We start from the raw sequence: 14,998 nt of genomic DNA on the forward strand, positions 1-14,998 counted from the left end.
ACCTTCAAATTAGATTTAACAAATATGGACTGGGAGTTTGACGAGTTCACAGCACTGTGCTGAGCACCAGCACCGGTCTTCACACCCGGCCTTCCTGCTTCTCCACCAGCCCACCAGGGACAGAGATAAATAAGACACAGACTCTCTATGATCCCACAGCATCCTGTGCATTTCGCTAAAACAACACCTGTGACACATATGAAACTGCTCTGTTCTTTTCTCCCACCAGACCATAAGCGTTTAGAGAACAGGGACCACGACGCAGTCATCATTGCATCCCCGCACCATCGCACTTCCCAGTACAAAGGAGGCTTTACTGAACATGTTAGTCAAACAAAACAGAAACCACTTCCAGTTCCTGCCCTTGAGGAGGTCATAATCCAGAGAGAGGTGCCCTGGCTTAGCTGTAAATCAGTGCTTCCACTGTGACATTCATTCCATCTCAGAATCCAGCACACACACAGATGCTTGGGGATCTACATTCCCTGACTGGATGCACACCACAGACAGCGTTCTGGCAAACCCTCTCCCGGGGCGATTTGGAGTTGTGTCTCAACAGGATGAGCCACCCTTACTTTTTCCTCCCATCCTCCTCAGAGCCACGGTCCCCAGAAGAAAGAGAGGCAGGTAGGGGTATGGTCTAGGTGACCTTGAGACCAGGACACCACTGTGACTTCCGCAGTCAGCCAGCTGGCATAAACACTGGTCTCCCTGCCTGGCAACTAGACATAGCCCCAGGATTTCAGCCGTCTGTTCCCCCCAGCACACCAGACCAGACTGGTCAGACTGGTGTTTCTGGGTCCCTGCCACTAGAGGTGTGGCCTCAACTGCACAGCAGCCCCACCTGAGAATGATCCGAAGGTACTCAATGCCCTCAGCCTCTTCGCACTTGATGGACAGAAGCAGGTTCCCCAAACTGCTGCCGGTGCAGTAAAAGTTTAGATGATCCTAGAAACAGAAATCAGGTGTTAGCGGGGAGGAAGGGACCTTTCAGACATGGCCCCCAAAATCACATCCTTCGCCAGGAGCAAGAAGGGCCATAGCAACAAGGAAGAGAAGGATGCTACTGCAGAGGCTGCAATTGAGGAGGAGGGGGAGGGGAAGGGGGAGGAAGAAGGGAAGGAGTGAGAGGAGGAGGAGGAAAGGGAGAAGGGGAGCAGGGAAGGAGAAGGGGAGGGAGTGGGGAAAAAGGAGGGGTAAAAGGAGGAGGGGGAGGGGAAAGAGGGAGGCGCGGGGTGGAGGTGGGGGAATCACAGTAATAAACTCCAGTTGCCGAGTCCTCAGGATGTGCTTTACAGGAGAGATAACATCATCTGCATTTCACAGAGGGGAGAACCGATGTTCAGGGAGGTTAAGCAACTGTCCAGGGTCACACAACTAGTAAGTGATAGATCCAGGGTTCAAACCCCTGGCTGTCTTGACGGAAGCTCAAATTCTTCACCGCAAGGTACAGAGCCCACTTTCTTGCTTCCCAGGGGCCACCCCTGCCAATTCAGACTATTTGTGGGAATAAAGTTAGGAGGAACACTGGTACCTCTACCCAAGGGGAGCTGGATGTCTTCTGGATGGTGGGTCTCTCCCTGGTTCAGGGAGCCCACCCTAGACCTGCCATATCAGGGCAGAGCCATAGGATCTCCATTTTAACAAGTTCCCTGGGGGGCTCTGATGCAGCTCCAGACTGCAAAGCTGCCCTAGGCTGGAAACTTCCGGAATGTGCCCTGGGGACTTCTGGAACCTGGCAAGTCTGAAGGGCAGAATATATTTAAAGAAATGTAACTTTGTCACTTTTAAGCAATCAGAGGCTCACAGCACATCATCCAGTACAAGCACCCCGGGGACCCGCTTGAACGAGGACGTGAGAGATTTGTACAATTTAGACGGAAACGAGGACTTGCAAGGTGTGAGAATGTATTTTTTTCTTCCACCCTCCTTCACCCCCAAACTACTCATTCCATCATCTCCTAAAGCATTTGCTGGGGTGGTCCCCACAGGGAGCCCTCACACTGAGCCTTCCTGACTTCTGCACACCCTCCACTCCCAGCCCAGGAGCAGAGCCAGTCGGACCTCTCCAAGGAGAAGGATGAAGGCAGGCAGCAAGGAAGGGGCAGGACCAGGGAGGAAAAGAAAGAGAGAAAGGGGCGCTGGAGAGGGACACGGGGTTCCCTGGTGCACTCCCCCTCCCACAGCTACTGACGCCCAGGGCCCTGGGCCTCACCTTCCCTAGGAAGTGCCTGCGGTAGGCCCTGGCTTCACCCCTGCACTCGAGCTTGTAGCCGAAAGTGTTGGGGCTGAGGCTGTCCTCTTCCTCCTCCTCGCAGATGCTGCTGCCCAGGGAGGTCGGCGTGCCCAAGTTCTCCGGGTCCTCGATCCAATAGCCCCCAAACTGGGGCAGGACGATGAGGGGGTACGGGCCTCCCTTCTCCACTATCTGGAGACAGAGGAAGGGTCTTGCCCTGCAGCCTGCCCTGACTCTACAGGGGGAGGGGAGGGGCGCCTAGGGGTGTCCCCACCCACCCCTGAAATGCTCCAAGGAGGGGACCCCTATATTTGAGGCCAAAAGTAGTAACAAGAACCCTTCCTCTAAGCCCCACATCTACAGCTTCACCAACCCTTTAGCCCCAGAGGTGCAGGGCCTGGATGGGCACCCCCAAATTTAACACGGAGAAGCTAAGGTCACAAGGGAAAGATGGGAAGAACCCTCAGACTCTCACGTCCCAGGTCCACAGTTCTCTCCCACATGGGGCTGGGCAGAGACCATCACCACCATCACCATCAGTGGCCCCAGCCCCACCCCAGAGACAGGACCCAGAGTGGGCTGCAGTGTGGCCTGCGGGGCTCCTACCTCGTCAATGCTGGGGTACGGGATATAGTCATCCTGCAAGACAAACAGACATGCCACCGTCAGTCCCAGCAGTGCCCACAGAGTTCGATCACTGTTTCCATTCCCCTCTCCCAGGTCTGGGGAGAGGGTGCATTGGGGGGCCTGGCAGGCTGCACCAGGCCTTTGGGAGCACCAGCGAGAAGAACACCAGACAGAAGAACAGCCTAGAGGCAGCTCTGCAATCTGGCTTCTCTTGAGTTCTTCCCCAAATTCACAGAACCTGAGTGCAAACCCTGCTGGCCGAAGATGCAGTACACAGAGGCGCTGGATTTCACACCACGAGTGACACTAGCTCTCGCCCTAGGATGCTGTAACAAGACGACGACCCTGGTCCCACCCAGTCCCCTCCAGGCAAGAGGGCTGACCTCCAAGTGATGAGCTGCCCCCCTGGGCCTTAGAAATGGAACCTGAAGCTGAGAATGACGCCTCCTGGAGCCCAGAGCCTGACACTCCAAAACGCTGTATGTGGTTCGTTCGCAGGAGGGGGTGCAGAGGAATCAGGCTGAGCCACAAGCCTTAGGTTTCCCCTGAGGCCTCCACCCCAGCCTGCCCTGAAGCTGCCCTCAAGGCATCAAGCCAGGGCCCCCCTTGCTCCCACCGTGCACCAGTCAACACAGCACAGCCACTTAAGTGGCTCTTGGTGAAAATCAGAGTCAGATGGTGTAAGATAGCAGGCCCCAGCATGCGGTGCTCCCCTGCCTTCCTCTCACCCGGCCCCCTCGCTGGGCCCACCTGGCTGCCACCTTACCCACCCAGCCCACCTTGTTCTTCTGGGGTCCTGGCTTCTGCTCTTCAAGCTTGATCCCCTGCAGAAACAAGGAAAAGAGGATCCATGGAAAAAGCAAAGGTCACAAAAAGCAGCCAAACAGAGGAGTCTGTTGGGAGCACTGCCTTGCCGGGGTTAGTATTAAAAACAGCAACAGCTGTAAAGGCTGGGCCCTTACATGTCACATACGTGTCATGCTCAGTCCTCACAGCAGCCTCAGGGGAGGCAGTAGGGCAGGGGGTTAAGAGCACGGACTCAAGCCAGATCACCGGGGTTCAAATTCCATCACTGCGAATTATGACCTTATGACCTCAAGCAAGTCACAAAAACCTCTCAGGGGCTCAGTGTTCCCTTCTGTAAAATGGGAATGATAGTGGTGCTACCATTGTGGTGAAGGTTAAATGTCAATAGTGTGTTAGGCCCTTGGAGCAGTGATGGGTATATAGTAAAAGCTAAGGGTTATTATTATCACGAGATAGGCAGTATTATCATCCTGGTGCTTCAATACCCCCACTGGACTCTCAGAGCCAGTAGGCAAGGAGCAAGGATGTGGGTGTCAGAGTCAGCACTCTGGACCTCCGGACCTAATGCCACATGAGCTCTACCCCCTCCCCGGTGGGCAGGCCGACAGGTAACAGGCAGGGGGCTGGTCCTCCGTCTACCGCAGTCTTACTATTGGCGACCCTGGACAAAGTCGAGCCTCCTGCCGCCTCCATGGCTTCATCCACGAAATGACGATCCTAACACACGCCCTCCCACCTCACAGAGGCATCAGCGCAAGGATCAGACTCCAAGGCTGGGCCTGGGTGAAAGGGATGCACCTGCAGGTATCTGGAATGTTCACTCCTGGAGAGAGTGCCGTGTCCAGTGGTCCCATGGCCAAGTTCTGACTTCACCGGGTTTTGTGGGAGGGGAGCGCATGGTGTGCCCAGGATTGTTTGAATAAATCCAAGGAGGGCATGAGATGGTGGGACAAACTAGGAGAAACAGGTCCCCTCTGGAGAGAGGAGAGTCCTGAAGCAGCGCTGCCTCAACATCACATCCCGCATCAGGATGTTAACCTTCCCGAGAGCGCTCCCTCTCTTGTCTCCTTTGAAGCCCACAGCACCTTTTCACCAACAAGGAAACTGAGGCCCAGGGAAGAAGTTGCTTGCCTAATGTCACTCAGCTAGTGAGTGGCAGGGCCTGGATTTGAAGCCGGGTCGTCTGTCCACCAATCGCATGATCATATCCCGCAACCCAGGGAACCCAGAGCTCCTGCTAACTGGGCGGATTTAGCCTTCGGCTTCTCCAGACTCCTCTGGGCTGAGTCACCAGGCAGCATTGTTCAGGAGCGTGTGGGAGGGCCCCTCCCACCAGACAGGTGCTACCATCCCAGCACAGGGAGAAAACCACCTGGGTGGCCCTGCAGACCCTGCCCAGGGAGGCAAACTGGGTGGATGGGGAGGGGGTGATGTCAGGAGTTTGTTTAGTTTGTCCTGCATTAGTCATCCTGCCTGGGAACAGCTCCTGGAGCAGGAGAGCAAACCTCCTACCATTCCCTCCCCCACGACAGAGCCACCGCCCAGCACTGGGCCCTCTCCTCTCCCCTCCCCTCCCTGTGTCATCCTTTACAATAGGTATTATCATTATTCTCCCCCTTCCCCCGCCATGAAGAAACTGAGCCTCAGAGAGGTCGAGTGACTTGACCAAGAGTTCAGGGTTAGAACTTGGACCAAGGACAGAAGGGATCCAGAGCTTGAGTACTTGGCTCCTGTTGCTTCACAGCATTGTGCCCTTCTTCAAATCCTCAGACTCTCGGGCTGGGGTCAGGAGTCCCAGATCTTAGTTTCGCCTCTTCCCAACTCAGAGCGCCCTGGGCACTTGACTGCTCTGAGCCTCAGTCTCCAGCACTGCAGGATGAGCGGAGATGGTGCCCACACTCAAGGACAGATCTGGCCACCCCATGAGGCCCATGCGTCCCCGCCAGTTCCCCACATGTGAGTTTCACACGTACATAAGAGTTGGAAACTGTGGGCCCCTAGGAGGCTGGGGCCCAATGGGCACATGGTAGGGACCCAAACACTGAGAAAGTCAGTTTTAGGCCCCTGCAGTCTCAGCTAAGGTGGAATCGGCAGACCACCCATGGGTGTCAGCTGCCATGGAGATACAGAGGAAGCACAAAAACAAGACCCCTGCCCTCAAGAGGCTCCCAATCTAGTTGTGAAGACAAGCCCAGCAGCCTCAAAACAACAGAACATTATGAGGCCAGTTAAGTGGGGCGGGGTTATGTGCTCAAACAGAGAGAAGGCAGAGTGAGGACAGGGTGAACCACAAATTCCCTGCCATCTCACCAGCGCACCGGGATTCCACGGGCTTGAGATGAAAATCCTAGCTTTACTCCAATCAACTGGGCACTGAATTACACACGGTCACCCACCGCTCACTGTCAAGGCAGATGCCGTCCTGTTTCCGCAACTTGATTGTAAGTTCCCTAACTGCATATAAAATTAGATTGTAGTCCACACACTGCCAGGCATGGAGAGGGATCTTAATAACTTGCTGGTGATAATGACACAACCACTAACAATATTATGCCCTCAAACAATTCCTCCGGGGCCAGCCGGGTGGTGTAGCAGTTAGGTTCACACACTCCGCTTCGGCGGCCCGGGGTTCACCAATTCGGATCCCGGGTGCGGACATGGCACCGCTTGGCACGCCATGCTGTGGCTGGCATCCCACATATAAAGTAGAGGAAGATGGGCATGGATGTTAGCTCAGGGCCAGTCTTCCTCAAAAAGAAAAAAAAGTCCCTCCCCTTCCCCACCCTTCGGGAGACCTGGCTTTCCCATGAGGACCACACTGGCTCGCAGCAGCCTTCTCAGCGGCTCCACCTGCATCTCAAGACTGTGGTGGGCACTCTATCTGCCTCTCCTAGAGCTTCCAGACTGTTACTACAGAATCTGCCCTCCTGCAGCCCGTAGCATCTACCTAAAAGGGTAAAAAGCATCCTAATATAATGGGTAAGGCTTCTGGCTCTGAAACTACTTATTAGCCATGAGTCCTTGAGAGTTTTATTGAATCCCTCTGTGCCTCGCTTCTCTCCCCTGTGAAACGGGGATAATAATAATATACCTGCTCCTGCGTGCTTTGTTAGGAAGAAATGAGATAACGCCTGTCAATCTCCGAGCCCAGACAAGTGACTGAAATATGAGGACCACTATCAGCATCTTCTTCCCACTCTTTCCATCAGTATCAGTTAAGCCTTCTGGACCACTCCCCATATTCCCCAGGGCAGCAGTTCTTAACCTACGAGCCTGAGCCCTTGGTAAGGAGTAATTATGAAGGACCCCAAATCCACACTGAATACTGATTTTTACGCCGTGTCTACCAAGTATTTACATATATTATCCCATTTCATCCCAACCCCCATGTAAGGGGGTATCTGTATTCTTATTTATTTATAAAAGCTGTCATACTGTGATTTATAATAATAAATATATATTTGGTTTTTGCCCAATTCCAGGCACAGAGCTCCTAAAAGCCTTGGAATTTCCTAAGTAATAAGAGCAATGGGAGCATCTTCCATTATAGTATTTGGCCTTTTGTCCTGGGTTCCTTTAACAGCTCCAGAGCTATAAGTGAAAGGAGTATGTTATTCCTAAGTTTATGTTAATGAGTTTATGTTAATGAGCTGACTTTTGGAAAGCCCCTAAGGATGAAGGCTGGTTGCCAGGGGAACAAACCCTGATTAGAGGGTTGGAACTCCAAGGAGGGGAGAGGGGCTGGAGTTGAATCAATCACCAATGGCCAATGATTTAATCAATCATGCCTATGTAAACAAGCCTCTGTAAAACCCCAAAAGGACGGGGTTTGGAGCACTTCCTGGTTGGTAAACACATCGTGTGCCCAAAGAGGGCATGGAAGCTCTGTGCCCCTGCCCACACACCCTGCCCTAGGCATCTCTTCCATCTGGCTGTTCCTGAGTTACATCCTTTTACAATACACTGATAATCTGGTAAGTAAACTGTTTTCCTTAGTCTTCGAGCCACTCTACTAAATTAATCAACTTGAGGCAGGGGTCGTGGGAAACTCCAATTTATAGCCGGTCGGTCAGAAGCACAGGTGACAACCTGGACTTGTGGTTGGTGTCTGAAGTGGGGGAGGAGGGTAGACTTGTGGGACTGAACCCTTCACCTGCGGGGCTAACACGATCTCCAGGTAGACAGTGTCCAAATTGAGTTAAATTGTAGGACACCCAGCTGGTGTCGCAGAACTGTTTGGTGTGGGAAAAACTACCCCGCATTTGGTGTCAGAGCGAGATGAGAAGAGCACAGTAGGCACAGAAAACAGGAGCGAGAGGCTTAGAAAACAGAAGGAACTTGAGTTAGTAAGTGTTAGATGCAGGATTTGAACTCAGGTCTGTCTCCCACCTGCCGCTCTGCCTCCCAGATACAAGATGCCTCCCCTGAGAAGGAGCTTTCTTTTTCAGGAACCCATTCCAGGAAAAACGGACCCTTTCAAATACTCCCCACATCCGGGGTTTTACAGCATCCCCATTGGCTCTGCTGGGGGGTTCTGTTTCTATCTCCTCCCTGTCCTTGAGGCAGGAGCCTCCCCCAGAGTCCTCGGTGCTGCACAACATGGAAATGGCCTCAGGTTGTCCAGGCCATCAGCCTGTGAGTTCTCTCTTATCTGCCCCTCCCTCCAAGACCCCCGAGTTCTGCCCGGGGGTTCTGGCTGGTGTTGTGTCCCCAAGGTCACTGCGGCACCCCCCACCGGGGCTCAGCTTCCCCACTTTGGGGGCTCACCTGCATTTTCTCCAGCATCTCGAAGAACTCCGCTGACTGAAAGACACAAAGAGGGTGGGGAGAGAAGGGCAGGGCATCATCCAGGGGTCTGCTGAGAAAGCCTCCTCACCAACAGCCTGCAAGCTCAGCCCAGGGCTTCCCCAGAGACAAAACTCATTTGGATCAAGAGAGAAGATAATTTGATTTTGCCTTTGCAAGGCTGGAGGACCAGAACACCCCATACAACAAAAGAAAAAATAAAACACGCCCGGACTGGCATATGGCCCCGAGGAGAGCGGCCACCGGGTCTCTGTCAAGAGAGAGGGGCCAGGGATCCCCCAGGAAAAGCCAAGTTCCCCAAATGCCTCTCGGCCATGGATTGGACTCCTGCTCCAGCAGGGGTCATGTTTGGGACGTTTTCAACCCAGCAGTGGGGCCAAGATGGCCAACACGAGTAGTATTCCAACTTTTGTGGCCACACAGCCCTTCTGTCTCACTTAAATCTCCAATATATAAAACCAGTCAGAGCAGAGCCACTGGCCAGAGCAGCCACAGGGGCCTGAGACCTTGATGTGCTACCCCTGCCTGCCCCTGTCCCCTGCTCCAAGGCACCTCTTTGGGACCCTAGAGCTTGTGAAGCAAAGCCTGAAAACCACTGAGCCACAGCCTCCAGGGGCCGGGATGGGTTACTTTAAAAATCTTGAACTACGTAAGTCCAAACCCTTAAGCTACTCTGGTGCCACCTTTGTAAACTCCAGGTAAAGACAAAAAGGAGAAAGGGGAAGTGGGGTGGCGGGGTGAGGGGCTGAAAGCTCGACCCTAACAAAACACATGCAGAGGTCTCTCAGAAGTCTCCCCACTCCCCATTTCATGACGACAGATACATTTGTCAAAAGATCATTGCCTAAATCTGGGCAGTGGAAACCCATGAGTTAATGAATGCCCAGAAGAGACAGTCCCCAGATGAACAGGAGAGAAAAGAGAGCAGTGATAAGAAGGAAGATGTATGTCCTTGTCATTTCTTGATGCAGAGATAGAGCACCCACTCTCCCTTCCTCCGCAGGCACCAAAGGGGCCAGAACTGCCCTCAGAATTCCCAGAAGAGAACCTGCATGCGAAGGACCCCTGTGGAGTCACCGAAGGACACCTAGCTCTGCTGCAGACTCCAAATGACCTCTACCAGTCCCAAAGCTGGCCTGCCAGAGGCAAAGGGTCTGCCACCCACCAGCAGCTCAGGTTCCAGGGTCTGGAAACCCCACATGTGAACATACAGGGTTGAGGACAAGCTTGGGGCACATGCCTCAAGCACCCTTAATCAGAAGCGGCCACCAAGCCCCCAGCTCCAAAACCTGTCCTTCCCACCTGCTCTGTGCACTCTTACCAACTCCAGTCTCCAGCAGACCAAGATTACTAGACATAAAGAACTTACCCAAATCAATAAGGCTGCAAGGATGAGCAGGAAGAGGACAAGGGGACAGAAACAATCAACATTTTAATACTCAGACCTCTCACCCAGCGATCCCTCTTCTAGGAATCTATACTAAAACACACTCACATATGTACACAAAGATAGATACAACAAACGTTCATTGCAGCATTGTCTATAACAGTAAAAAAAAAAACAATGGAAACAAATGTCAATCTATAGGAAACTGGTTAGAGCAAGCTACATTCATAGAATAAAACACAAATATTATGAATATCTACGTGTCAATAATTTAGATAACAGACAAAATAGACAAGGTCTAGAAATATACAATCAAAACTGACTGAGGAAGAAGTTGAAAACCTAAAAAGACCTATGACAAATAGAGATTGAATTAGTAATGAAAAACTACCCACAAAGAAAAGCCCAGGCCCAGACAGCTTCATTTGTGAATGCTACCAAACATTTAAAGAGCTAATACTCATTCCTCACAAACTCTTCCAAAAATAGCAGAGGGAACACTTCCCAACTTATTGTATGAGACTAGTATTTCCCTGATACCAAAACCAAAGACATCACAAGAAAAGAAAACTACACACCAATATAGCTTATGAATATAGATGCAAAAATTCTCAATGAAATACTAGCAAACTGAATCCAGCAATATATAAAAAGAATTATACATCATGACCAGGTGGGATTTATCCCAAGAATGCAAGGTTGGTTTAATATCCAAAAATCAATGAATGTAAAATACCACATGAATAGAATAAAAACCAAAAACATTATCATCTCAATAGAAAAAGCATTGAAAAAAGCCAACACTCTTTTTGATTAAAAAAAAATTCAACAAACTAGGAATAGAAGGGAAGTTCCTCAACACGACAAGGGACATCTACAAAATACCCACAGCTAATATCACATTTAATAATGAAAGAATGGATACTTTGCCCATAAGATAAGGAAGAAGATAAGGCTATCCTCTCTCACCACTTCTATTTAACATTGTCCTGGAAGTTCTAGCCAGAGCAATTAGGCAAGAAAACTACATAAACGGAATTCAAATTGGAAAGGAAGAAGTGAAACTATCTCTATTCACAGAAAACATGATGTTATATATAGAAAATGCTAGGGAATTCACTAAAAAACTATTAGAACTAACATAATAAATGAGTTCAGCAGGATTGCATGATACAAGATCAATATACAGAAATCAATTGTATTCCTATACACTATCAATGAGCAATCCAAAAATAAAATTAAGAAAACAATTCCAATTACAACAACACCAAAAAGAATAAAATACTTAGGCATAAATCTAACAAAAGAAGTGCAAAACTCATACTCTGAAAAGCACAAAACATTTATGAAAGAAATTTTTAAAGTTCTAAATGAATGGAAATAAATCCCATGATCACACCTGGAAGAGTCAATATGATTAAGACTGCAATATTCTCCAAACTGTTCTACAAATTCAATGCAACCCCTATCAAAATCCAAGCTGAATTCTTTGTAGAAATTCAAAAGTTGATCCTAAAATTGATATGGAAACTCAGGGGCCTAGAATAGCTAAAACATTCTTGACAAAGAAGAACAAAGTTGGGTCACACTTCCCCATTTCAAAACTTACTACAAAGCAAAAGTAATCAAGATAATGTGGTACTGACACAAGGAGAGACACGTACATCAATGGAATAGACATTAGAGTCCAGGTATAAATCCAAAGATCTATGATAATTGACTTTCAACAAGGGTTCCAAAACTACTCATTGGCGTCTTTTCAATAAATTGTGCTGGGAAAACCAGATAGCTGAATGTAAAAAAATGAGGTTGGACTCTTATCTCACACCACACACAAAAATTAACTGAAAACGGATCAACAACCTAAATGTAAGACCTAAAACTATAAAACCCTTAGAAGAAAACATAGGAGTAAATCTTTGTGACCTTGGTTTTGGCAATGGATTCTTAGATATGGCACCAAAAGCACAAGCAAGAAAAGTAAAAAAATCAATAAATTGGACTTCACCAAAATTTAAAACTTTTGTGCTTCAACGGATACTATCAAGAAAGTGAGGGGCCAGCCCTGTGGCCAAGTGGTTAAGTTCATGTGCTCCACTTAGGTGGTCCAGGGTTTCACAAGTTCGGATCCTGGGTGTGGACATGGCACTGCTCATCAGGCCATGCTGAGGCGGCGTCCCACATTCCACAACTAGAAGGACCCATAACTGAAATATACAACTATGTACTGGGAGGATTTGGGGAGAAAAAGCAGGAAAAAAAAAAAAGAATATTGGCAACAGTTGTTAGCTCAGGTGCCAATCTTTAAAAAGAAAGAAAGAAAGTAAAAAGACAACTCACAGAATAGGAGAAAATATCTGCAAATCATATATCTAATAAGAAACTTGCATCTAGAATAAAGAACTTTTACAACTCAATAATAAAAAGATAAATAACTCAATTTAAAAAGGATTTGAGTAGATATTTCTCCAAAGATGATATACTATTAGACAATAAGCACATGGAAAGATGCTCAATATCATTAGTCATTGAGAAATGTAAATCAAAATCACAATGAAAGAGCACTTCACACCAATAAAAAGACAAATAATAACAAGTGTTGGCAAGGATATGGAGAAATTGGATCCCTCCAACACCGCTGGTGGGAATGTAAAATGGTGCAGCCAATACCTGGAGGGTATTATGTTAAGCGAAATAAGCCAGATGGAGAAAGACAAACAGCAGATGATTTCACTCACATGTGGAAGATAAACAAACCTATGGACAAAGAGAACGGTTCAGTGATTACTGAGAGAAGGAGGCTGGGAAGTGGGCACAGGGGGTGAAGGGGAGCACTCATATGGTGACGGAAAAGAAATACTGTACAACTGAAATTTCACAATGTTGTAAACTATTATGAACTCAATAAAAAATATATAAAAATTAAAATTTAAAAAAATAATAAAAATGTCTAGACTAGGAAAATATAGAGACAGAAAGTAGACTTGTAGGGGGCTGAGGGAAAGGGGAGATTCGGAGGGTGATAGCTAAAGGGTACAGGGTTTCTTTTTGAGGTGGTAAAAATGTTCTAAAATTGACTGTGGTAACGGTTACACAATTCTGTGAATATCTTTAAATCCATTGAATTATATACTGTAAACGGGTGGCTTTGTGGTACGTGAACCATATCTCAATAAAGCTGTTCCAAAAAGAAACCACGCAGCCATTCAAAAAGAAAGCAATAGATCTACACTTCTTACATACAACACTCTCCAAGATGGATGAAGCATGTGTAAGGGGGAGAGAAAATCAAACCTAAAATTACCTGTACGAATGTACATAAACTCACAGAAAATAATACAGAAGAAGATACCTCACACTGTGAAACAGCGATTATGTGGAGACGAGGCGGTGAGAGCGGTGAGAGGGTTTTGCTTTATACATGGCCTACTTCACGAGCATGCAGGCCTACATTACTTGCATAGTTAAAGTTCAAATAAATAAATAAGTTTTGTAAGGGAAACAGAAAAATGTGCAAAGGACACGAACAATTTGCTAAAGGAGAAATATAAAATAACCAGTGAACACATGGAACACGCCCAGCTCCGTGGCTATTAAAGAAATTTAAAAGGTAACATCTTTCATCCATCAGATTGGCCAAGACTAAAAAGAAAACTCAACGCTGGCAAGGAGTATGCAGTTAAGGACACGGGGACTGCAGGTAAGTGTGCACCTTTCTGAAGGGTAATTTGATACCCAAGTGTCCAAAGCCTTAGAAACATTCACATATTCTGGTCCAAGAAACCCACTCTAGGGAATTTATACTAAAGCAATATTTGGGCAACTACCCAAGGATAAAATATACAAGGAAATTTGTTGCAACATTGTTTACAGGCAAAAAAGTGGAAATAGCCGAAGTACCACCAGTGAGGTAAAGGGTGAACAATGCATAAGAGTATGACAACACAATCAAATACGATGAGAGGAGATCTGTGCTAATTATACGAGCACAAAGACTCACAATGCATTGTTGCTAAGTGAGAAAAATAGGGTTTAGAACAAGATGGTCTCATTTTTTTCAATTAAATGTAAAAAAACCTGTTTGGGTATCTATGTGTATGTGTGTGTGTATATATAAATATAACTGCAAGTAAATATACACATCACCCATCCAGAGAAATATACCTTGATGGATACATGCCAAAACAAGTTACAGGTAAAGAATACATTTTTTCTTTTTTCTTTTCAATATTTTTTAAATTTTCTACAACAATTATGAATTATTTTTGCAGTCAATGTTTTTAAGACTTCAACACATAAGTGGCGGCTCTGGCATTCCTTTTCTCAATTCCCCCAACACTTACTACAAGCCCTTCCCCCACCTTCATAGCAGGGTGTGTTCAGGACACAGTACAGAGCCGTCGGTGCCCACAGAGAGCCCCAGGATTCAGGCTAACTCATTTCCAGGTCTAACCTTGGCTCTGTGTGACTAAGAGGCTCCCCTGAATCAACCCCAAATCCAGCTCACTCTCTGTTATCCATGCAAAGTGACAATCAAAATATACTTCAGGCGTGTTCTTAGACAATGCCCTTGTATTAGATAATCAATTAACCCCAACTGATTAAGCGCCTGCAAGGCATGGACTGGACACTGGACCAGGCAGGGGCCCAATTTCCTGAGTGCTTGATCTTAATTATGAGACAAAACTGTCCAGGGTTAGGTTACAGGTGATCAGTGCCACAGTGTTCAGAGGGGGCAGGAAGCACTTCTTGCCGGGAGGTCAAGTGTTCTCGTTCTCTATTGCTGTATAACAAATTACTCCAAACTTAGCAACTCAAAACAATTTCTGTGGGTCAGAATTCAGAAGTGGCTCAGTTGTGCAGTTCTAGCTCAGGTTTTCTCAGGTGGCTGCAGTGAGGATGTCAGCAGGGGCCGCATCATCAGAAGGCTTCACTGGGGCTGGAGGATCTGTTTCCAAGATGGCGCACTCACAAGGCTGTCGGCAGGAGGCCTCAGTTCCTCCTCACAGGGGCCTCTCCATAGGCGGCTTGAGAGTCCCCAAAACATGGCAACCAATTCCTCCGAGAGTGAGCCAACCTTTTATGACCTAGTCTCTGGAATCATACACCATCACTTCCCCTTTATCCTATTCATT

At 48.0% G+C, this 14,998-nt stretch overlaps 1 protein-coding gene across 21 annotated transcripts in view; it reads right to left on the minus strand.

The window, feature by feature from the left end:
• Positions 1-14,998, minus strand: part of RAP1GAP2 (RAP1 GTPase activating protein 2) — a 210,790-nt gene that overhangs the window by 50,197 nt on the left and 145,595 nt on the right. For 16 of the 21 annotated variants that reach the window (XR_011493635.1, XM_070482583.1, XM_070482581.1 and 13 more), the window contains 5 exons: positions 8,438-8,473; positions 3,643-3,687; positions 2,843-2,875; positions 2,216-2,428; positions 845-948 (listed from right to left, as the gene is read on the minus strand). Coding sequence is in view for 20 of the 21 variants with exons in the window: in XM_070482583.1 (XP_070338684.1) it covers positions 845-948; positions 2,216-2,428; positions 2,843-2,875; positions 3,643-3,687; positions 8,438-8,473 (431 nt within the window). In the remaining variant the exon portion in view is untranslated. The remainder of the gene's footprint in view (positions 1-844; positions 949-2,215; positions 2,429-2,842; positions 2,876-3,642; positions 3,688-8,437; positions 8,474-14,998) is intronic. The other 5 variants (XM_044744616.2, XM_070482582.1, XM_044744612.2 and 2 more) reach the window with 1 other exon arrangement.

This window comes from Equus asinus, chromosome 13, assembly GCF_041296235.1.
Source record: "Equus asinus isolate D_3611 breed Donkey chromosome 13, EquAss-T2T_v2, whole genome shotgun sequence".
In the NCBI taxonomy this organism is placed as follows: Eukaryota; Metazoa; Chordata; class Mammalia; order Perissodactyla; family Equidae; genus Equus; species Equus asinus.